Source organism: Camelina sativa, chromosome 9 (genome assembly GCF_030686135.1).
Source record: "Camelina sativa cultivar CO46 ecotype springtype chromosome 9, ASM3068613v1".
Taxonomy (NCBI): domain Eukaryota; kingdom Viridiplantae; phylum Streptophyta; class Magnoliopsida; order Brassicales; family Brassicaceae; genus Camelina; species Camelina sativa.
In genome coordinates, this window is record NC_141888.1 from 4,577,197 (window position 1) to 4,602,453 (window position 25,257).

The 25,257-nt window shown below is 41.9% G+C and overlaps 1 protein-coding gene and 1 pseudogene across 1 annotated transcript; both read left to right on the plus strand.

The window, feature by feature from the left end:
• Positions 1-2,882: 2,882 nt before the first annotated feature.
• On the plus strand, positions 2,883-4,750 carry LOC104710438 (cytochrome P450 71B26). The gene is made up of 3 exons (XM_010427047.3): positions 2,883-3,290; positions 3,366-3,946; positions 4,039-4,750. The coding sequence occupies exons 1-3, from the start codon at positions 2,984-2,986 to the stop codon at positions 4,651-4,653; spliced, it is 1,503 nt and encodes a 500-aa protein (XP_010425349.2). The 5' UTR covers positions 2,883-2,983; the 3' UTR covers positions 4,654-4,750.
• An 18,591-nt stretch (positions 4,751-23,341) lies between these two features.
• LOC147937725 (small nucleolar RNA R71) lies at positions 23,342-23,442 on the plus strand (annotated as a pseudogene).
• The last annotated feature ends 1,815 nt before the right edge of the window (positions 23,443-25,257 follow it).

Here is a 25,257-nt window from a genome sequence, read left to right on the forward strand (position 1 = left end):
AAAAAAATTGAAAATTTAACTGTAAAAATGAAATTACCAATGCAATAAATAATAATTATATTCTAAAAACTAAACTTACGGAAAAATATGGAGACAAATTCGTGCATAGCACGGAGCAACTCCTAGTAACAAATAAAACTAACTTCATGCGGTAAAAAAAAACAAACTTGGGAAAAAAATAAAGAAAAGAGGAGTAAGTAATTAATTACTTAGTGAGATCAATAATGTTCACTGAAATACAACTACAACAATTTATTCACATTCAACAATCATCACATAGCATAGTTATAGCATAGTTATAGCATAGTTATAGACTCCACACTCTTAAAACACATCAAACAATCATAAAGGTTCAATGCATACTCAACCAAATACAATTGTAATACTATTTACACCATATTTTCTCAAACCATAATTTTCATCAATATACACAATCATCAATTACGCTAAACTGAAATCTCATCAGCTTAGCCACAAGGATCCCAACCAATCTTAGGTTCATCGTAACACAAGGCACACAACCAATCTCAGCCTCGATCTCCAATTACTAGGTACAAAACCAATCTCAGGTTCATCCATCACATCATCTCATATCATTGTACATAAATCATCATGATATCAATTCATTCTACCATACTTAATATTATCGTAGCATGTCACATAATATCAATCCACTGACATACATATAAGCACATAGTTTTTAAACCTATTGATATACGGTGTTTTTAGAGTATTTTATCATTTGTTTAATATTCATTTTATGTTGTTTGTCGCGTATTTGTCTGTCTTATATATCTTTCGAGTTGTGTTTTGACTCTTGAGCATAGTGGTGGGCATTCGGGTATCGGTTCGGGTTCGGTTCGGGTAATTCGGATTTCGGGTAATTCGGATTTATAATTTCTATAATCATATAGGTATTATGGAAATTTCGGTTCGGGTTCGGTTCGGATTTTTTCGGGTTCGGGTCGGTTCAGGTATTTTATTCGAATACCGAAATATTTATGATATTTTTTGGGTTCGGTTCGATATAAGTATTTTTACCCATTTAGAACCAAAATACCCATATATAACTAAAATACCCTATATATAAATTGAATAACTATATCAAATTTCATGAAGTTATAACTAAAAAATCATACCAAAATAACTAAACCAATTCTATATACAGTCTACAGAATCAAATCTTCCGCAGATATAGCCATATAGATAGTAGAGAGTGGAGACAAACTGATAAATACGATTATTTTTCTTCAATGCAATCTCAACTGATAAACACAGATTACATATTTGAATTGATAAACAACATAGATTCGGATATATATGAATACTAATTGGGTATCGGTTCGGATCGGGTAATACCCGATACCCAAAAGTATTTACAATTAAGATCCAACTAATACTTTGGGGAAGATCCATACCCGATCCAAACCGGAGTTTTTCGGTTCGATTCCAATACGGATATTTCGGGTCGGGTATTTTGCCCAGGCCTTGAGCAGGTGATAGGAATTCATAGCGGAATTGGAGACTTTTGACTAGTTCGGTGAAATTAGCGCTAGAAGTAGAGATAAGGGACAAGGATCGATTGGCCCCTCTTACCGACCAATCCATCACTGATCAAAGGTGATCGATGCAGATTTCCTGAAGGACTGATCCTTCACCTGAATTGATCGGTCCTTTATCTGAATCGATCGGTCCCCATCCAGACGATGGAGAGTTCAAAATAGGAGTTTGAATGACCGATCGGTCCATTACTTGGATCGATCGGTTCTCTTTTTTGACGGCCGAACCAATTTTCTTAACCAAATTTTATTTATGTTTTTCTATAATGGGTATAAAAGCCCTCTAAAATCTAAATCACAAAATACGTTTGGTTTTTTACAACCTGAACCATTTTGTAAACTACTTTTTCGGATACTAGATATTCATCCCTTTGACAATTTTGAGAAGATTGCTCTGTTTTGCACAATCGCGGCCACCTAGCACAGTCGTGCTCTTTCTTGCACAATCTTGCTCAGTTATATACAGCTGTACTTTATATTGCACAGTCGTACTCCATCTTACATAGTCGTGTTCAGTCTTCTAGAAATTTTAAATCATTTTCAGATAACAAATATAATAAAAATATTTTACTGTAGATCTAAAAACAAAATATTATATTAGGGAGAGAATTTTTGGGCTTAGAAAGCTTTAAAATCACTCCTGAATTATTAATAATAATATTTAAAACTTTTAATAATTGAATGTTTTAAATCTAGAACATTCTATTAAAAACACCCAAGTATTAAAATAATATTCTTTATATTTCACAAATAGTACCATTTAGAGAAGCTTTTTTGTTTCATAAAATGTTATTCTATGTTGTCGATAACACACATATATATTGGGAAGTAATAAAGTGAAAGAGAAAAAAAAAACTTATTAATTTAGAAACTAAACACAAAGGTATCTTGAAACAATAAAATAAAATAAAATAATTATAATTCTTGAACTCTGATATTTTATATTTATATTTAGAGTAAAAGAAATAAAAACTTCGATATTTCGTTTCTAGATGTATGAGATTGTTTTTGATCTCGATTTGCAGTGTTTGATTTCTACATCAATTATTAATAATTTTTAGACCTGTTGACATTAAACTTTTGGTTCTCTCTGATATTTTGTCTCTAGATTAACGAGATTTTTGTTTCTAGATCTATGTCACTTAGTTCATTAGTTGAAGTCGAGTCCCATTTCGACGGATTTTAATGATTCAGTAATTATTGTGGTAGACCTTTTTTTTATAACGAGGCAAAAATATTATCAAAAGTTTAACGTCGCTTTGCTAGGCTCTCTCTTTCTTGTCTTCATCAATTATTATACAGTAATTTGACAATCAAATTTTCATGTCGTTTTCATCAATTAAATTATTGAAGTGAGCATATCTCAAAGTTGTATATATATATCTGCACAACTCGGTAAATTAATAAAATAATACAATATACAAATGGCTAACATTTTGATTCTATCACTTTTCTTCCTAATCATCTTTTTTTTTCTCACCGCCTTGAAACATGCAAAGCGGCGGCAACATCGATCAATACCGTCTCCTCCTGGTTTACCTATCATTGGAAACTTACATCAGCTCGGAGATTTACCACATCGGTCTCTATGGAAGCTCTCAAAAGAGTATGGTCATGTGATGCTTTTGAAGCTTGGAAAAGTCCCAACAGTTATACTTTCATCCTCAGAGACAGCAAAACAAGCTCTAAGAGACCATGACCTCAATTGTTGTAGCCGTCCTTCCTTAGCAGGTACTAAATAAATCAGTTCACATACAAAAGTCTTGAACTGTTTAGTTGTTACTTCATTCATATCTCAATCCTCAGGGGGGAGAGAGCTCTCTTACAACAATCGGGACATATCTTTCTCTCCTTACAATGACTACTGGAAAGAACTAAGAAAGCTCTGTACTCAACAAATCTTCAGTGCTAAAAGAATTAACTCAACTCAACCAATCAAGGACGAGGAGGTCAAGAAAATGATCCATTCAATCGCGGAATCAGCTTCTCGGAAGACTCCGGTCAACCTGAACGAGAAGTTTCTTGCTTTAAGTGTAAGTGTAGTATGTAGGACAGCATTTGGTGTGAGTTTTGAGGGAACTGTTCTTAGCAATGACAGGTTCAACAAGCTAATCCGTGAAGCATTCGAGATGTTGGGAAGTTTCTCTGCCTCAGATTTTATTCCATACATCGGCTGGATCATCGACCGGCTCACTGGTATACAAGGGCGGAGAGAAAAAACTGGGCGAGATCTCGATGCGTTCTATGAACAAATTATTGATCTGCATAAAGAGGAAAAGGAAGTAGGCAGTGAAGATTTTGTGGACTTGCTCTTGAAATTGGAGAAAGAAGAAGCTGTTGTTGGAAATGACAAGTTCACAAGAAACAATACTAAAGCAATCTTGATGGTAACTATTTAAATATTCAAAACCTAATGGTAAAGAAATTTTGTAACAATACCTAAGATTCTTGACTTATATATAATATGTTATTGTAACAGGACATTCTTTTAGCGGGGATTGAAACTTCTTCTGGAACCATGACATGGGCGATGGCAGAACTAGCGAGGAACCCTCGAGTGATGAGGAAAGTTCAATCTGAAATCCGAAACAAATTTGGGAAGAGAGAACTAATCAGCTTCGAAGACATCGACCAACTCCAATACTTGAAAATGGTAATTAAAGAAACATACAGGCTACATCCTTTAGCTCCTCTTCTGCTCCCGAGAGAAGTAATGACTGAATTTGAGATCAATGGCTACAAGATTCAACCCAAGACACATATCCATGTCAATATATGGGCTATTGGGCGTGATCCCAATATCTGGAAAGACCCAGAGGAGTTTCTTCCTGAGAGGTTTCTTGATAGCAAGATTGATACAAAAGGACAGAGCTTTGAGTTATTAGCCTTTGGAAGTGGCAGGAGAATCTGTCCTGGAATGTACATGGGAGAAACAATGGTGGAGTTTGGTCTGGCGAATATGCTGTACCATTTTGACTGGCAATTACAAGAAGGCATGGAGGTCGAAGATATTGACTTGGAAGAATGTCTTGGATTCTCTGCGGGAAAGAAAAATGGTCTTCTACTTCTTCCTGTCAAATATTTAGATCATTGATTGAATAAATTTTGCATTTAGTCATTCAATGATCCAAATATGCATATAATTAAATGTAGTATGGTTTTTGATTAAATAAATTTTATATTCAATCAAACTACATATAACACTTCACTGAAACTATTTAAGAAGCTGGATATGATTTTAGCTGATTAGCTTGCCTGAATAGAAGTCTACGTTCAATCAATTTGAAAGTTACCCTAGCTTTGCTTACGAAGTTTCGCGCTAAGTTTTTGTCGTTAGACTTTATTTTTACGTCTTCTCTTTTATATCCCTCATTGTCTTTAATTAGCTTCCTTGTAACGTAAGGTTTTGATTTTTTCTCTTAGGTTTAACTAAGTTTTAGATCCACGCGTAATATTTGATATATTTTAGTGAAAATTATATATAACTGATGACAGTTATGAAATATTATCTTATAAAAATATTAAATTACTATTAATTCATAAGTTTTCTTTTAGATACATAACTTTTTAAATATAAAAAAATCAGTTGTGTTAAAAAATCATATACTAATTAAAAAATTATGAATTTAACGCGATGTCTCGGTGAAGCAGATCGAACTGGTGACTTCACATATCCAAAACCATTTCTTTTAACACCAGACAAACGAAACATTTTAAAAAATCATAAGTTAATCTCGTTTTCTCATATTTAATTGATCGCCACATGTTTACATATTTTTTTCACTGTTTTTTATTTTTTTATTTTTTTCGTCAATCTCATTGTCAAATTTTTATGGTAATTGTCATCTTTACTTTTACCGTTCGCGTCCGGTTATTTGTTATACTCTTCTTCTTCCTCTTCCTCGTCAGGTTCTTCACATTTTTAACTGAATAATTATTCAAAACTTTTTTTTAGACTACCACATAAATTGTAAATCTATCAAACTCCAAAACCAAAGTCATTGTCTCTTTTCTCGTAAAATTTGTGCAATTCACAAAGATCAGCATAGTCACCACATGCACCCAATTATTAACACTTTTGCCCGTATACTTACTCGGTTTTAGATCCACACGCATTGAAACTTCTTAAACCAAAATTCTTAGGTTTTCTCCAAACTCTTACTCTAAGAATCTGACACTTGGCATGATTCCTTATGACATATGTAGCTTTTCAGCTAAGCAAAATAGAACTTAAGATCAAATTTTCTCTCAGAGGCCCAAATATCGAGAAGCTTTCAAACGATTCCTGCTCCGACGCCGGCAAAGCTCCGGCTTGCTGGCATTGGGTCCCTTGTTCCTTCTCCGTTGTCTTTTGCTTGTCCTGCTTCTTCTTATTCCTTTGTTGGTGCATGTCTCAATCATTTCAATTCGCTCAGAATCACCCTCAAACCCTCTCTCCCCTTTTGAAAAGCTTTAATGTTAGATCCTCTTCTGGAGATAGACTGCGAGGGAGTTCTATGTCGACCCTCATCCCGACTCATGCCCTCTCCCCAAATCCTCTAATGAGTCTAGTAAACCTAATGCCTCTCCAAAGGCACAGATCTGAACAAATCCTCGACTTGCCTGAATCTCTCTGTCCGGTGTGTAAGACGACGATGCACGGTGTTGTCGTTCTCTGGATAAGAAGTTCATGTCCGCGAGAAACCGAGATGGTGAGGTTACCTTTGCTCCTCTTCAAACCCTCTTCTGCTATGAAGGTTTGGTACTCCCGACCTTCGCCGACCCTGTCCCCACCGGTGTCTAGTGGCTCTAGTCGGAACGTCTACTCGCTAGTGCGCCGCCACTCCATCGCCACCTCCTCCTCAGCTGGTGAGATTCTAGGGTTCCTGCTAATGGACATGAATCCATTGTTAGGCCCAGTAACCGCCCTTTGGCCCACTACCAAAAACAATTATCCATGTTCTCATCTTTTAAGGCCCAGGTATGTGTACTCAACCTTCTTACGAATGTTACCCCTTTAAATACATCCGTTAAATTATCTTGAATTCCTGCTGTCGAATCCTGCTTGGTCATTGCCTTATGAGCGTGTGAATTCGCTGACCCACCTTCGACAATGTATGACTAGCCTTAGAATTTCTCTACCTAGATCTATTATTGAGAGTCTTAAGTCAAGTTCAACTTCTTTAGTACCGATTATCTCTGCTTGGTCAAGACGAGGATTCCTCGGTAGCAGAACATTGGTGTCTTCAGAGTTGCTTGATAGATTTGTTTGTCGAGGTCAGTTTATTAACTCTGTCTGGATGCTTGCTTTGTGTGACCATAATTATGAATCTGATCCGACAGCTTGCTTGAACCTTATTCTCAAACCCTTTGATCCCTTGTATCATCTACCGCCATTAGATCGAAAGCTTGGGTATGTTGACATTTTCCAGGACCAAACTAATTACAAGCTTTGTGTGGAATTCATGTACCTCCGTTGCCATGTGAGGGATGATCGACCTGCTTTGTTATGGTTTGACTCCCATTCCCTGCGATTCTCGGTTATAGCTTCATCTAGAATCTTGAGGTTTGTTCCTAAAAGCTTAAAGGACTTTGATCCCATGATCTTTAACCCTCTCATGTTGGCGAAAAACCCCATAAGTGTTCCCCCTGTGGAACATTGATAAGCTCAAATTAATCCCTAGAGCTACTCTCTCAAACAAGAGATCACTGCAGTACTTAGGGGTCGAATCCACAGAGACTCAAGATCAAACACAATAGATTGTAAAGTTTTGTGAATTACGCTAAACAAGTTAAATTGAATTAAAATAAAGCAATGCAAATATTTAAATAAAAGTGTTGTGAATTCAGAAAATCAAAAGAGCTAAGCCTAGGGAATTTCTCAGAAAATTATGAAATATTAAATCAGATAAATTAATTAAGGTTCAAGCAATAAAAATCAGATCTAGAACTCTAAACTTTTGGTAAATTAAATCAGTTCTCACTGTAAATAATATCTAAATTTAAAACCAGAAAATCCAAATCTCTTTGTAAAATTCTAAGTAATAAATCAGCTTTAAAAACAGGTATAGATAAGTTCACAGAATTATTAATTCAAATCTCTTTGTAAGAAACAATTCTGCTCATCAATGGTTTAATCAGGAAAACAATTATATTCTCATATCAATTTATTTCCCTAAGATAACAATTCTAGGTGATCAATCAAGAATTATTGTGAAGAACAACCAAGGATGAAGATCATAAAAGATTAAGAACCCTAAAAATCTCAGATCTAATAGATCATAAAAACCCTATGAAAAACCCTAAACCTAACAAGCAAATTACTCAGACATGTTTAATGAAGAACAAATCATAATTCTGAATAACATGCAATAGATATTGAAAAGTAAGAAAGAGTTTAGAAATTCTTCTCTCAATGAAGATCATATCTCTCCCAAAAAGCTCTCAATATCTCTCTCTCAAAAACTGCTAGAAAAAATAGCTTAAGGGTTTCTAAAACCTAAAAATAATATATATACATCATAAAACACGTCCAGGGGCTTATGTTGCAATTAGAGAAGACTTTGGACAAATTTGTAAAACTTCCAAATTTGTTGTTCTCTCGTCGGGTAAACATGAGTGTCGATCGATGCTCCTTTGTGTGGTGTCGATCGATGCTCGTACTCTGATCCGACTCCATCTTGATTTCCTTCGGTAAAGTGCTCCAAAATGATCCAAATTGTTCCATATTGCTCCATCCGTGCCAAATTCCTAGATAACCTGTAAAGACTCAAAAATAACCTAGAAACAAATCAAAAGACTCAAAAAGCACACTTATATTATGGTTAAAAACCGTAAAAACCATGATATATCAACTTCCCCAGAGTTAGCCTTTGCTTGCCCTCAAGCAAAACAGAAACTTAGAACTGTCAAAGAGGTTTGAAAACATAGAATTCACTCAACTGCTGGTAACTGATCTTCGCACTCTTTATCGCCTTGACTCTCAAGAACTTACTTCATATACTTTGTCAATTGAAAAGCATCAACATTCCTTACTCAAATCCCACAATCCTCTGGAATCTCTAGTCTAACCATTGCCATCTCATTACATAAATTAAAGCAAGTACAGGTGAGTTCTTACCTTGTGGTATTCAAATAGTGGCATATGGACTCTCTTCAGGCCAAGACATTTTTCTTACATCTCCTTTCCTCTCCCTTTTCTCACTTCCATATTTTTTTTCTTTTCTTAATCCTCTTTTTTTAGCAAAGGTGTAAGCGAATACCGGGGTCATCGGTAATTTACCTACCCCTCGCTTCTAAGCTTTGTGTGATCAATTGACTCAAGAGTAGAATAATGAGGTCACTGGTAATTTACCTACCTCTCTAAACTGATCAAAATCATCTCATCTTTTATTTATCTCTTTCTTTTTTCTGATTTTTCTTATTTTTTTTTTAAACACTGAAGGGAAGAGAGAGGGGAGACATACTTTGAAAAATTGCACTGTCTTGTATGGCCTGAAGAAGAAGTCTAGACCACTGATTTCCAACCCCAAAGTAAGAGATTAAGTCCGGTTAAAAATCCTGATAAAAAAGTTGAGACAGCATTGGTTGAACTAGATATCCTTTGAATAAGGGCTTTCAAGATTGTTTGATGAGATCCTGGCCAGCTCAACCAAAGAACATGGACGTGAGTACCAGCTTGAACCAGAGGAAGCAATGGAGGAGCAGCTTGAACCAGAGGAAGCACCGGAGGAGCAGCTTGTACCAGCGGAAGCATCGGAGGAAGCATTGATCGTTCCGGCGGGTCCTATAACAAGGTCACGGTCCAAGAGGTTCAACCAATCAATCCAAGGTCTACTCAAGGAGCTGGACAAGAAGCTAGAAGATGTGACTCAAATCACTTGGACGTTGCTCACAGCTCAAGGTGCTCGGTAAAGGGTAAAGTGTTGCTTTGGTGCTCTTTTTCCCTTGGTCAAGTTTTGTCCCATTGGGTTTTCTTGACAAGGTTTTTAATGAGGCCTAAGTAACATTTTCAAACCCCCTTTACCAGCCCAATTCGTGGTCCAAGGTTCCCCACAAAGGCCTTGGCCCATTTTCTATCTCTTTCTCATTCAAACTTTGCATTTATTGCTTTTGTAATTCCCTAGACATCTTGCATGAGCTTGAACTTGAACTTGCAAGTTGTCTAGGATTTTCCCCTTCTCTTCCTCGTCCTCCCTCTTTTCTATTTAAGCACCATGTATCTCTCATTTGTTTCTGATCAAACATTTTAATCAAAAACCTTTCTTTTACTTGTTTGATCTGAGAAGTGTGTAATATCTTCTCAACTTGTTTTCTTCTTAGTGTGTAATATCTAAGTTGAACTCGAGCTTGAAGTCTAAGAGATTTTCATCCCTCTTGGAAGTTCACTTCAATCCCCCTTTCTATCCGCTGCATCATTTCACCATTCCATCTCTTTCAATCCGCTGCATAAACCACCCTTTCACCTTCCATTTCGTGGATCCATTGCATCTTCGGTCTCTTGATCTTCATCAGTCCGATCCATCTCCTTCAAAACCTTGCGAGTGTGTTCTTGGGAAGCAGATTCCTCACCAGGAGTCTATCATTGTTGATACAGCTCATAGTCTTTCCACACTTCAGTTCTGAGGTCAAGCTTAGTCAAGAATCATTAGAGTGTTAGCCAAAAAAACAAGAACCATCAGTTAGAGATCATAATTCAACAGAAATTTTTGAAAAATTTGACTCAATAAAAACAAAAATACAGTTTTGACACAAGACACAAAAACCAAGTAAGTAGTTAGTACTAACCTCCCCCAGACTTAAACAACACTGTCCCCAGTGTTATCAAGCAAGGGAAAAGTCAAGAAACAAAAATTGTGTTGAAAAATTGAATGAAAAAGTGAATAGATTCTCGGGTTACCCATTGGTGTCGATCGATGCCATTCAAGGCAGTATCGATCGACACCTTCGGCGAATGGTGAATTTTGGCCGAATCTCCTTGTAGTTGCAGTTAGTTGTGTGTTGGATCAATCCTTTGATATTAATTATGTTAAGAAGCACTCAAACACAAACACAGGTTAAAAGCAACATGATAGATAGATAGTTCATAAATCCAAACAACTTTCAATCACAAACTGACTCAAAGCAAGAATAAAAATGACTCAAGCCTAAAAAAGGGAAAAGATAAAGAAAAACCATGATCAGAAGCTAAAATGTAACAGAAACATCATTAGCACCATCATCATCAATCAGTATCGTCAGCATCCTCAGCATCCTCAGCAGATGGTGAAGATGGCGAAGGGGACCTGCGCCTAGTACGCCTAGTAGGCCTGGTAGGACGAATGCAGCCACACTGAGAAAGTCGAGCCATACCATTCCAGATGGCACGCAAAGCAAAAACCACATAAGTCTGATGAGCTCCCTAGTCCATAGTAGCAGGATCCTCTGATGGCTCTGGAAACTCAAATGTCGTGGTCCCAGAAGAAGAACCAAACTCAAAACCCCCAGCAGGGTTAGCACCATCTAAATCAACAGCAGGAATAGCATCGCCTCGTCGGCGACAAGCAGCAGGTGCAGCAACAGAATCTCTCATGTCAGGCTGAAATGCCAACTGGCGGTAATCCTCGCCAATATCAGTAAGTGCAGGACGCGGCATCGAAATCATACGCTCTCCGGCGGTGGAACGAAAACGCCAGAATAAAGGTTTCTTCATCCACTGAGTATGTGCCATATAATCAACATCCATAACAGGATGCTCAGCAATGATCCTGCAACTCCCGAGATCAATCTGAAAATGCCTGAAGATTGGAGTCAGAAGACTCCCAACATACTCCCTCTTCTTTCCTTTCCCAGTGAAAGGTTTGGTCTTCAAGGTAACCAAGTGATGCGCAAAAACTGCTCCCAAGTTAACTGGCCTATCTAATGCAGGTGTAGGACAAATACCAGCAACCAAGTCTCGCAAGCCAGAATACAATAAGATCAACTCTGCCACTCGCATCTTGTTAGGCTCCATCTTACACAGAATTGTGTGCCCAATAGCATGAACAACATACCTCAGGACCGGATGTCGAATGTCTGTCTGTGTAGATGACTTAGAATGATATCTCCCATGTCCAAACAAACTCCAGAAATCTTGGACATCAGGAAACTTTTCAGGAAATGCAACTGCTGTAAAATCTCTCTCAAAGCCATAAATGCCACAAAGATCTCTAAGTGGTAGCTTGTAACGAATACCCCGAATGAAGAAAGAAAGGAACCCCTCTTGTGCATTCTTAACTGCTTCATTCTGATAATAAACTCCCACAGTGGCCATAAACTGACGAACAAGATCAGGATACATATCATACTGCCTAGATGCAATGGTTCCCAATCCTATCCTATCCAAAAAAGCAAGAACCTCATCCTTAATACCCAACTGGCTCATAGCAACCAAATCAAGTGTCTTAGTGGGGTGAATCTCAACTCTTAACCATCCATTATAGAACAATGTATCATAATCATCCCAATCATCTGACACTGGCCTATTGATGTAATTTGACTCTTCAAATTCCTTCATGATATCATCATTCCAAATCTTATTACATCTAATCTTTCTACCTTCTGACCTTGGCCATGGAGGACGAGCTGGAACTTGTGGAGTAGAAGAAGTGGTCGTCGGTGGCTGAGCATCAACCGTCGGAGCTGATGGAGGCGGACGGCGAGTTTGGAGAGAAGTGGTAGCTCCGCCGGTTCCGGTTCGTTGCTTTTTATTGGATGTCATTGCTTTGAATCGCGAAAGTGAGACTGGATCCGGATAGAGGACTCAAAAACGAGTGGGATAGAGCTTTGAATCACTCAAAACGGAGCAGTATCGGAGAAGTTATGAGGATCTGAAGGTGTTTGTCGATTTTGAGAGATGAAAAACAAAAGAGACAGCTCGGGGTTTTAATCGCGTGTCCCTCGGTTTTAACGGTGTCGATCGATTCTCATTTAAGTGGTATCGATCGATGCTTCTTTTATCGGACCCGGCCGAGTTGCAATTAAAGGCCCAAATCTCGCAATTCAGAAACCCATCAACCTTTCTTATTTTCCGCGATCCAATATCGGTGCCGACCGATACCCAGATGGTATCGATCGATGCTGATCAATGGTATCCGTAACCTTTTTTTTTCTGAAACAATAAAGACTCAAAACTAAAAATTAAAATGTTAGTGATCCTAAAAAAAACAAAAATTCAAAATAAGTAATTCCTACCAGTGGGTTGCCTCCCACTCAGCGCTTGTTTTAAGTCATTAGCTTGACTGTGTCGTAGCTCAGGCATCTGGCGGATCTGAACGTGGCTGTGAATGCTTGTGAGAGGAATATCTCATCATCCAAGGTGGTGTATAAGCAGTAGATGAATGAGGTCTACCAAGGACATGAGAAGCAGGACCATAATGATACTTGGGTATAGTGCATCTTGGCTTCATCTGATGACTCTGGAGTGTGGAGGGGTGAGCCTTCCGTTGAGTAACAGATTTATGACTTGGAGCATCAATTTTGGACAAACTCTGTCGCGGATGTGGAGGAGTGTCGACCGACACCATAGTAGTGTCGATCGACACAGAGTTTGATGATCGTTTAGCAGACGCTTTCTCAACACAAAAAGTCTGTCCTTCAATAGTAGGAACCCTCCTCAGCTTATCCATCTCAAAGTTCTTATTCAAACCTTCCACATTCAGTGTTATTTGTCCCTTCTGCACATCTATGATTGCACCAGCTGTAGCTAAGAAAGATCTTCCCAAGATGAGAGGATCATTAGGCTCTTTATCATACTTCAGCACCACAAAGTCAGTGGGAACCATGAAATTTCCAACCTTAACTGGAATATCCTCTAAAACACCTTCAGGAATTCGTCGGGCGCGATCAGCTAAGATAAGAGAAATCTGAGTTGGCTTGAATTCTGTCATCCCAAGTCTTACAGCAACAGAATGTGGCATCAAGTTGATGCTAGAGCCAAGATCACAGAGTGAGTGTGAAAACCTTCCTGCTGAGATTGAGCAATCAAGGACAAAGCTTCCAGGATCTGGTAGTTTCTTAGCAGTCCTACATTGAATTGCTGCACTCACTTTCTCAGAAACTACCACTTCTTGCTTTCTCTCCTTCCTCCTTTGAACAGGCTGGTTCAAAAGAATTGCACTAACATCCTTAATTAGCAAAGCTCCTTCCTCAGGGCTCAAACCATTGGATACCATTCTCTTAACATAGCATTTAAGTGGTGGTGAAAGCTTCACTGCATCAATCAAAGGCATCTCAATCATCACATTATCCATCATTGCTTTGCATCTAGCTTCTTTCATCTCCTGCTTAGACTTTCGTGGCTTAGGAAAAGGAATCTTAGGTTTGTAAGCCCACTCCACTGCTGGAACCTGAGATTTTGCAACTTGTGGTTCCGTCTGAGATGAGTGTCGACCGATACCCAGTTGGTGTCGATCGACACCATCATCTGGAGTCGACAGATTTATCGATTTCTCACCGTGTTCTGCAGAATCAATTTCATCAACTTCTTCATCTCTCACTGATATAGCATTGCAAGCATGTTTGGGGTTTGACTCAGTTCTCGCAGGAAGATACCCCTCTTGTCGTTTGACAGACCCAGCAGTCTGTGCAACTTGACTCTCCAGCTTCTTAACATGAACATTCAATACATCTATCTGAAACGACCGACCTTTTTTTTTTAATAATAAATAATAAATATAATATAATAAAATAATCTACAGCTAGTGGTCCTATACCCACTAGCCACCTAACCACAAACACATTCAACAGCGGAATACTCGATACCAATAACCAATAATAAACCAATAATATAACCAATACCATAGCATAAGCAATATCCAATAATCAATCATCAAAACATGAAACCAGCAACCTAACAATGTTTCTAATGACTCAACTCTAGCAACCTAACAATGCTAGACAACATCCAATCAAGTCCCTAGAACATCCTCCTCTTCATTGCCTGGATTCCACGATCACACTTTGCCTTTACCAGGCAATATACAAGCATGCAACATCCATCGTAACTGGAAGAGGGGTGTCGACCGACACCAGATGGTGTCGATCGACACTGACTATCTGGTGTCGACCGACACCAAACTGGTGTCGACCGACACCAAACTGGTGTCGACCGACACCCTGCCCGACACTCCCGAAAACCCTAGTTTGTGTCGACCGAAACCTCCACATGGCATCGATCGACACTCGCCAAAGTCCCGAGCCGTCCTCGCGTTGGTGTCGATCGACACCCCAACTGGTATCGACCGACACCGATGCCGAGCAGCGATTTCCCTCGATCAGAAACTCCGAATCTCGCCTCCAATCTTCTCCAATCCGCTCCATGCGCTCCCAGAAGCCAAACCCAGCCCAGACAGTGACGAAATACCATAGATAACTCAAAGAAACAGCCAGATAAGCACCACATCACATAGAATCTAGAGATCTTAGCTTAGATAAGCCATGGTCATGCACTCACCTCTTTCAAGAAGATTCTGACCAACAAGAACGAATTCCCTCACTCCTAGCAAGCTTCTAACACCTTCCCAGCCTTAGATCTCCCAAGAACAGCAAGGAATCTCTCAATCTCTTCCAACAAAGCTCAAGAACACTCTCTCTTTTGATTTTCTCTCAAAAACGGCGAATAACACAAAATAATACGACCCTAGGTCGTTTTCTACCTCTAAAACTCGATTTTAGGGATTCCCTAAACAAACCACGCAAACCGGACAATTAAAATTGAACCGACCAAACCGGCCACAGCTGGTGTCGATCGATGCCTCACTAGAAGGTGTCGATCGACACCTTTACCAAATTACCAAAAATCGGTTTGCGGGTGTTACAATTCTCCCCCACCAAACTAGATTCGTCCTCGAATCTTGAACAACCATCAGTCAAGGACTCCCGTGCAACCGTCTCCACGGCCCGCACTCCTCCGACCGAGCTACAGAAGGTCACCTCTAGGCGATAGACTCACGTTCCAGGCGTCATTTGCTCTTGACTTTTTGGACTTTCCTTTACTCCTAGGCCTAAACCTTGAGTTTTTATTGGCTCCTCATCAGACCTAAGTGTGCATGCCAAATATATAAGGAAAAGTCCAAACTCGTCTCTCGGGTTGCCACCCTACAGCGCGCCCCCGGATCGTCATCCGAAGTCGATATACCAACCATACTCCCGAGCCACAAAGTCTCTGAATATGGCAGTACTAGGAGAACCTAAGTCCCCCAAGAGTCGCGAGCAAACGATTCTGAACACGTCTGAGTCCTATCCCTATCCAGGTTTCCTTCCCGTGGCTCGCGTAAAACATCTCAATGTCCTACCAACCACATATCCCCTCACCGGGATACCCCATGACCACACAAGGATCATATTCACGCCACAAAGGCCATCTGTCCCGAAGGACCGTCTGTCCCGAAGGACCATCAGTCCCGAAGGACCGTCTGTCCCGAAGGACCATCAGTCCCGAAAGACCGTCTGTCCCGAAGGACCATCAGTCCCAAAGGACCGTCTGTCCCGAAGGACCATCAGTCCCGAAGGACCATCAGTCCCGAAGGACCGTCTGTCCCGAAGGACCATCAGTCCCGAAAGACCGTCTGTCCCGAAGGACCGCCTTAACAGGCACTCTGGCTAAACAGCCTGCCACAAAGACCACAAAATAACAAAAGAATACTGCCACAAAGGCCACACCATACAAAAGAAATACCGCCACACACTGGCACACTGACTCAAAAGTCCGCCACTAAGGCTACACAAGCCCCTCCAAGGCTCTCCACCGCTAAAATGGACAAATTCCAACTCCCGGAAAACTTTCCATATTTAGCACTTTCCATTTTGGAAACTTTTCACTTTTGGAAACTTCTATTTCAGGAAACTTTCTTCCAAAACCCCGCCTCACGGAAACTTTGTACCCCGAACACCACCTCATCTTGTTACTGAGTCGCACAACCAACCACCCCAAGCGACCGAGTAACAAGAGAGATGGGCTTGAATACTCCATTCCCGCTCCAGCCACGGATTACAGATGGGACCAGGCTAAACAAGCTCAAGTCGCGGCTTGCTTCTCATACCACTTCTTGAACCTTGCCTTCATCCTTGCCTCAGGCTCCCAAGTCTGCTCCTCAACACCATCACAGTCCCACATGACTCTCATCAAAGGAATCTTCTTCTTCCGAAGTTCCTTGATCCTCCTCTCGAGAACCCTCACTGGTTTCGCCTCCAAAGTCATGTTAGGCTTAAGATCCTCAGGAATCTTAGCCAACACCTCCTCTCCCTCACGGAGACACTTCCGCAACATAGACACATGGAAAACCTTATGGAATGCACGCATCACCTCCGGTAACTCCAATCTATAAGCCACTGGTCCAACCCGCTCAATCACTCTGAATGGACCCATATACCTCGGACTCAACTTAGTCTCTGACAATGACCTGTTCGGACCCCGCAACATGGCCATCTTGAGGTACACTCTGTCTCCTACCTGAAACTCAAGATCCCTCCTCCTCCTATCTGCATAACTCCTCTGCCTATCCTGAGCCTCCTTCATGTTCAGCTTGAGAACCCGAATCTTCTCTGAGGTCTCCTGAACAAAACTAGCACCAAACATGCTCCACTCCCCCACCTGAGTCCAGCATAAAGGTGTACGACATGGCCTCCCATACAAAGCCTCATAAGGAGCCATCTTAATGCTCGCCTGATAGCTGTTGTTGTAAGCAAACTCTACCAGTTTCAGGTGATCTGCCCAATGGCCACCCCAATCCAACACACACACATCCTCAGTAAATCCTCTAGCGTCTGGATCGTCCTCTCTGACTGTCCATCAGTCTGGAGATGATAAGCTGTACTCATATGCACCTTAGTGCCCATCTCTGCCTGAAATGCTTTCCAGAACACCGAAGTGAACTTAGAATCCCTATCAGACACAATGCTCGCTGGCACCCCATGCAACCTGACTATCTCCCTCACATACTTCTTAGCCAAGACCGCTGTTCCATCAATCTTCTTAATGGCCAGAAAATGTGCTGACTTAGTCAACCGGTCAACAATGACCCAGATAGCATCAAAGGTCCGTGACACTGGCAAGCCTACCACAAAATCCATGGTGATCATATCCCACTTCCACTCAGGAATGGGTAAACTCTTGAGTAACCCACCAGGAACCTGATGCTCAGCCTTCACTAGCTGACACACATCACACCTCGAAACCCAACTAGCTACATCCTTCTTCATCCCGACCCAATGATAGTACCTTTTGAAATCACGGTACATATTAGTCGCTCCTGGATGAATAGACAACTTGCTCACATGAGCCTCTCTCAGAATCTCCTGCCTCAACTCCTCATCCTTGGGCACACACACACGACCGTGCACCAAGATAGTACCATTATCTGAGACCTGATACTCTGAATCCACATCCTTAGAGGCATTCACCAGCCCCAAATCCCTCTCCTGAGCCAACCGCACTCTACTCAGAAGATCTGCTCTATCTACTGCTTCCAAACCCAACGGTTCCTGTGAAACAGCACACAAGCTCAAAGCACTGATCTCCCCTACCAGAGACTCTATCTCCTGCTCTTGAGCCGAAGCTACCCTCTTCCGATTCAGAGCATCTGCAACCGTGTTAGCCTTACCAGGATGATAGGCTATCTCCAAATCATAATCTGCCACCAGCTCCATCCACCGCCTCTGCCTCAAATTCAGCTCAGGCTGAGTGAATATATACTTCAGGCTCTTATAATCTGTAAACACCTGTACCTTTGCACCATAAAGATAAGATCTCCAAATCTTCAGGGCAAAAACTACAGCACCCATCTCCAAATCATGAGTAGGATAGTTGCCTTCATGCACCTGCAACTGCCGCGAAGAATAGGCAATCACCTTCCCATGCTGCATCAGAACACAACCCAAACCAACTTTAGATGCATCTGTATAAACCACATAGGGTTCTCCCTGCTCAGGCAAAGCCAACACTGGCGCGGTAGTCAGCATCTCCTTCAGGCTTGCAAAGCCTTCATCACACTCTTCTGACCAGACAAAAGGAACATCCTTCCCTGTCAACTTAGTCATAGGACGTGCTCTGCTTGCAAACCCCTGCACAAACCTCCGGTAGTAACCTGCCAATCCAAGGAAACTTCTGATCTCTGTGGCATTCTGCGGTCTAGGCCAATCTCTGATAGCCTGAATCTTCTCTGGATCTACAGAAACCCCCTCTGCAGAAACAATGTGACCCAGAAAGCCCATCTCACGCTGCCAAAAACTACACTTGCTCAACTTGGCAAACAACTTCTGCTCCCGCAGCTTCTCCATAACTGCCCTCAAATGCACTGCATGCTCCTCAGGATTCTTAGAATAGACCAGGATATCGTCGATGAAAATGATGACAGATACATCCAGAAACTCCTGAAACACACTGTTCATCAATCTCATAAACGCTGCTGGTGCGTTAGTCAACCCGAAAGGCATCACCACAAACTCATAATACCCATACCTCGTCCTGAAAGCAGTCTTCCTCACATCTGCCTCATCTATCGGTATCTGATGATAACCCGATGCCAGATCTACCTTGGAGAACCAAGTAGCACCCCTCAACTGATCCAACAACTCGTCAATCCTCGGGAGAGGGTACTTGTTCTTCACAGTGACCCGGTTCAAATCCCTGTAATCAATACACAACCGGAAACTCCCATCCTTTTTCTTGACAAACAACACCGGCGCTCCCCACGGTGACACACTTGGACGGATGAATCCCTTACTCAACAAATCCTCTAGCTGCTTCTTCAGCTCTGCCATCTCTGCTGGAGCCATTCTGTAAGGAGCCTTGGATAACGGTGTCGTCCCTGGTTCCAGTTCAATGGTAAAAGGATCCGACCGAGATGGTGGTAATCCCTACAAAGACTGAAACACATCCTCAAACTCCTCCACTACTGGAATACCGCTAACCGTAGACTTCCCCACTGACTCTAGCATAGATATAGTAACCAAATAAGCCTCACGGCCCTTCTCGATCATCTTCCCAGCCTGAATGGCTGAGATCACGAGACTCCCCAAAGTCGGTCTAATACCCTTAAAAACCAACTTCCCTCCCGGACGCTCAAACTCCACTCTACCCCGATAGCAATCCAAATGCACCATATGCCGATGCATCCAATCCATCCCGAGAATAACATCATACAGCTCCACTGGACTGATAAGCAAATCCGCTGGCCATGACTCTCCTGCGATCTGAATATCAATTCCTCTAGCTCGTCCAATAACTCTCAGGAACTTGCCTCCCGCAACTCTAACAACTCCTGTATGTTCTCCAGGATCCCCGCTGATCCCCGCACACTCTGCACACTCTGGAGTAATGAAGCTATGCGAAGCTCCAGAATCAAACATAACGTGGGACTTAAACCCACCCACCAACAAGGTCCCTACACAAACCTCATGTGTTGAGAACCTAACACTTTATCACAGGAACATAAAATCTGACCCTACTAAAATTCACAAAGATTAAGTACCAGAAATTATACCTGTGATCGCTCCGGCACTACTTCCACCAGCCTCTGTTGTTGTGTAAACCCGTGGCGCCTGCTCAATCCGTGCTACCTGCTGACCTCCAGGCTGCACCTGCTGCAACGCTGCCACTGCTGCCGGCTGCAACTTGGGACACAAGGGCCTGATGTGCCCTGGCTCCCTACAATGATAACATACTCGAGGCCCTACCGTCGGAGCACTCCTCTTGGGACAACTAGCAATCTTATGATCCTTGCTCCCACACTTGAAGCAACTCGCACCACTCTGTGTCTGCGTAGCCTCCCACTTCCTCTTGGTTCCCTGAGCATGCCTACCGCCCCTGCTAGAACCACCCTGCTGCTGAGCCTTACTAGGCTGAACTGCTGGAGCTACCGCCACTGACTGTGCCCGGATATCCTCCTCAATCTCTGCTGCAGTCTCAACCAGCTCTGCACGCGTAGCATAACTCCTCCCTCTATAGTGAACTCTCAAGTCATCACGTAGAGCCCTCAAGAACCTCCTGATCTGAGCCTCCTCAGGCTCCATAGCCCGACCTCCATAACAAAGAAGTCGACTGAACTCCAATTCCAGCTCCCGCACTGACCGTGTCCCCTGAGACAACTGAAGGAACTGCACCTCCAAACGATCCAATGCCTCTCTAGGAAAATACTTGCGGTTGAACTCCAAAACGAAGTCAGCCCAAGTCATCTCCCGCTGCACCCTCCTAGCAGCCACAGATCTCCACCACAACTCAACATCACCACTCAAAAAGTAGACCCCTATGTCCACCCAAAACTCCTCAGGACATCTCAGAGTATGGAAGTTACGTTCCACTCTCGTCCTCCACGCATCCGCAGCAGTAGGATCTACACCTCCCGAAAACTGCTCAGTACGCAACCGACCCATCTCTATCAACATGCTGAGATAACGAGCATGGACCCCCGCATCCGCAGCCACTGGCTGCCGCTCCTCCGCCACCACTGGTGGCACTACCTGAGCCTGAGCCGGTACCACTGGTCGTAACCGCGCCAACACCTCTGCTAGCATAGCCACAAAGTCAGTACCAGGGAATCCACCCGCTGGGACTCCCACACCCGGGACCCTAGCATCACCGGCCACTGGAGCATCAACACCGCCCCCTCCTGCCACACTCACGGAATCCCTCGGAACATCCTGCGACTCGCCAACACCCTCAGCTGTCACACTCTGGTCCTCGGTCTCACTAACCACTGGGGCTCTGCCCCTACCACGACCACGTCCGCGACCACGTCCGCGTCCACGACCTCGACCAGCCACAGCATCCTCTCTAACCATCTGCACTATCATGAACAGAAGGCTAAGCAAACAATTTCTAATATAACACAGAAAACATAAACTCACCGTGGAATCACACACTCGGCTCGAAGAGGATGTTCTAGGACTCCATGCCACACACAATTGACTAACTCACATAATCAATCAAGCATGCAAATCCCAAACATTTACAACAGAAACCTAGTGAACCCAAACCTAGAACCGTAAGGGCTCTGATACCAAATGAAACGACCGACTTTTTTTTTTTTTAATAATAAATATAATATAAAAAATAATCTACAGCTAGTGGTCCCATACCCACTAGCCACCTAACCACAAACAAATTCAACAGTGGAATACTCGATACCAATAACCAATAATAAACCAATAATATAACCAATACCATAGCATAAGCAATATCCAATAATCAATCATCAGAAACATGAAACCAGCAACCTAACAATGTTTCTAATGACTCAATTCTAGCAACCTAACAATGCCAGACAACATCCAATCAAGTCCCTAGAACATCCTCCTCTTCATTGCCTGGATTCCACGATCACACTTTGCCTTTACCAGGCAATATACAAGCATGCAACATCCATCGTAACTGGAAGAGGGGTGTCGACCGACACCAGATGGTGTCGATCGACACTAACTATCTGGTGTCGACCGACACCAAACTGGTGTCGACCGACACCCTGCCCGACACTCCCGAAAACCCTAGTTTGTGTCGACCGACACCTCCACATGGCATTGATCGACACTTGCCAAAGTCCCGAGACGTCCTCGCGTTGGTGTCGACCGACACCCCAACTGGTGTCGACCGACACCGATGCCGAGCAGCGATTTCCCTCGATCAGAAACTCCGAATCTCGCCTCCAATCTTCTCCAATCCGCTCCATGCGCTCCCAGAAGCCAAACCCAGCCCAGACAGTGACGAAATACCATAGAGAACTCAAAGAAACAACCACATAAGCACCAAATCACATAGAATCTATAAATCTTAGCTTAGATAAGCCATGGTCATGCACTCACCTCTTTCAAGAAGATTCTGACCAACAAGAACGAATTCCCTCACTCCTAGCAAGCTTCTAACACCTTCCCAGCCTTAGATCTCCTAAGAACAGCAAGGAATCTCTCAATCTCTTCCCAAAAGCTCAAGAACACTCTCTCTTTTGATTTTCTCTCAAAAACGGCGAATAACACAAAATAACATGACCCTAGGTCGTTTTCTACCTCTAAAACTCGATTTTAGGATTCCCTAAACCAACCACGCAAACCGGACAATTAAAATTGAACTGACCAAACCGGCCACAGCTGGTGTCGATCGATGCCTCACTAGAAGGTGTCGATCGACACCCTTACCAAATTACCAAAAATCGGTTTGCGGGTGTTACACTATCTTTCCATTCAGCTCATTGTAGACATTATCAATCTTCCCATTGAATGTCACTGTCAAATTCTCTTGTCCCTGAAGAATCTGCTCAAGCATGGCTTCCATTCTACTCTCAGAAGAAGTCTGTGGAGGCGGAGACTGATAGGATGAGTTCCCATAAGTCCTTGTGAAGTTGCTCCCTTGTTGCTGCTTCTGGTAGTCCAGTTTGGGAATATAGCCTGAAGAGTTCCCACTGTAAGGCCTGTGGCCTTGCTGATTGCCAAATCTCTGACCTTGATTGCCATATACAAAGTTGACATCTGCTTCTTCATTCCCAGTCTCAGGTTGTGGCTCAAATGATTCAACTTCAGCAGCAAAGTGAACTGATTTCTTACCAACCAGGAGATTATGAACTGAATCAAGCTTAGCATTAACAGAAGCTAGCTGGTTTGCATCAAATCCTCCATGCAATCTCTTCCTTTCAGCATCTGCTCTCTTAGTACTATTGCTAGCAGATAAGTTCTCAATCAACAATTCAGCATCTTCTGGCATTCTTGTCTTGAATTTCCCATGACTTGCAGCATCTAAAGCCAACTGATACTCCCAGTCACACCCTCTGAAGAAGATACTTAGCAATTGAACCCTTGAGAAACCATGGTGTGGACAGTCCCTTTGGTAAGCCTTGAATCTCACCCAAGCTGCTTTGAAAGCTTCATCTGGTCTTTGCTTGAAAGAAGACAGCTTGATTCTCAACTCATCTGACATTGCATCATCATAGAAGTGGTTGAGGAAGGCCACCTTGACATCACGCCAGCTTGTCAATGATCCAGCACGCAGCTGTTTCAACCATTGAGATGCCTCTCCTGCAAGTGAGTAAGGGAAGAGTTTGCAGAAGATGTAGTCCTCAGTTACCCCATTAGCCTTGATGCTAGTCACCAGATCCTCAAAATGCTCAATGTGATCCAAGGGATTCTCATTGGGCAAAGCAGAGAAAGGTCTCTGCCCAACTAGTTGAAAGTATGCAGGTTTCAACTCAAAATCATTCCTCTGAAAAGGGGGAGGAACAATAGCAGACCGGTTCTCATACACCAGATCAGCCCTATTGTAGTCAGCAATGGTCCTGATCAGATCTCGGTTGTTCTCCTGTCGTCGAACGGGGTTCGGTACGTGGTTGGCAGCTCCACGCACGTCTGCAGGTGGGTGTCGATCGATGCCACCTGGTTGGTGTCGATTGACACCAAGATCCAGATCATCAACAGCACCACCTTGCTGGTTCACAACAGCCTGCTCGTTGACAACAGGTTTAGGAATCACGTTTCCTTCTGCATCAAGCTTTTGGCCATGCTCATTGCGCAAGTGGCCCTCTTGATCCCTCAAAACACCAACCTCATCACGCATCAGAATGATCGTATTAACCATCTTCAGAGATTTAGCTGCTTTTCTGTTCTTACGTTCAAGTTTTCCCAACTCTTTGTTTGACAAATTCACAGTAGGACCAGATTTGTTGCTCCTTGTGTAAGGTCTAGGAGGCATGCACCTGAAACACCAAAGAGAAGAAAAACAAAAACGTGTAAGTAGAAAATAAAAAGAAAAATTTAGACGAAATTAAAAACTTAAATCTAATGGTAGAATCAGAGAGTCCCCGCAAATAATATCTAAATTTTGGTAAATTAAATCAGTTCTCACTGCAAATAATATCTAAATTTAAAACCAGAAAATCCAAATCTCTTTGTAAAATTCTAAGTAATAAATCAGCTTTAAAAACAGGTTTAGATAAGTTCACAGAATTATTAATTCAAATCTCTTTGTAAGAAACAATTCTGCTCATCAATGGTTTAATCAGGAAAACAATTATATTCTCATATCAATTTATTTCCCTAAGATAACAATTCTAGGTGATCAATCAAGAATTATTGTGAAGAACAACCAAGGATGAAGATCATAAAAGATTAAGAACCCTAAAAATCTCAGATCTAATAGATCATAAAAATCCTATGAAAAATCCTAAACCTAACAAGCAAATTACTCAGACATGTTTAATGAAGAACAAATCATAATTCTGAATAACATGCAATAGATATTGAAAAGTAAGAAAGAGTTTAGAAATTCTTCTCTCAATGAAGATCAGATCTCTCCCAAAAAGCTCTCAATATCTCTCTCTCAAAAACTGCTAGAAACAATAGCTTACGAGTTTCTAAAACCTAAAAATAATATATATACATCATAAAACACGTCCAGGGGCTTATGTTGCTATTAGAGAAGACTTTGGGCAAATTTGTAAAACTTCCAAATTTGTTGTTCTCTCGTCGGGTAAACATGAGTGTCGATCGATGCTCCTTTGTGTGGTGTCGATCGATGCTCGTACTCTGATCCGACTCCATCTTGATTTCCTTCGGTAAAGTGCTCCAAAATGATCCAAATTGTTCCATATTGCTCCATCCGTGCCAAATTCCTAGATAACCTGTAAAGACTCAAAAATAACCTAGAAACAAATCAAAAGACTCAAAAAGCACACTTATATCATGGTTAAAAACCGTAAAAACCATGATATATCAAACATCCTTT

What these genes read in the sequence shown, in the direction of transcription:
- LOC104710438 (XM_010427047.3), top strand. Translation starts at nt 2,984, where the DNA reads ATGGCTAACATTTTGATTCTATCACTTTTCTTCCTAATCATCTTTTTT. An exon ending in TAGCCGTCCTTCCTTAGCAG is followed by an intron (nt 3,291 to 3,365) that starts GTACTAAATAAA and finishes CTCAATCCTCAG; the next exon opens with GGGGGAGAGAGCTCTCTTAC. An exon ending in ATACTAAAGCAATCTTGATG is followed by an intron (nt 3,947 to 4,038) that starts GTAACTATTTAA and finishes TTATTGTAACAG; the next exon opens with GACATTCTTTTAGCGGGGAT.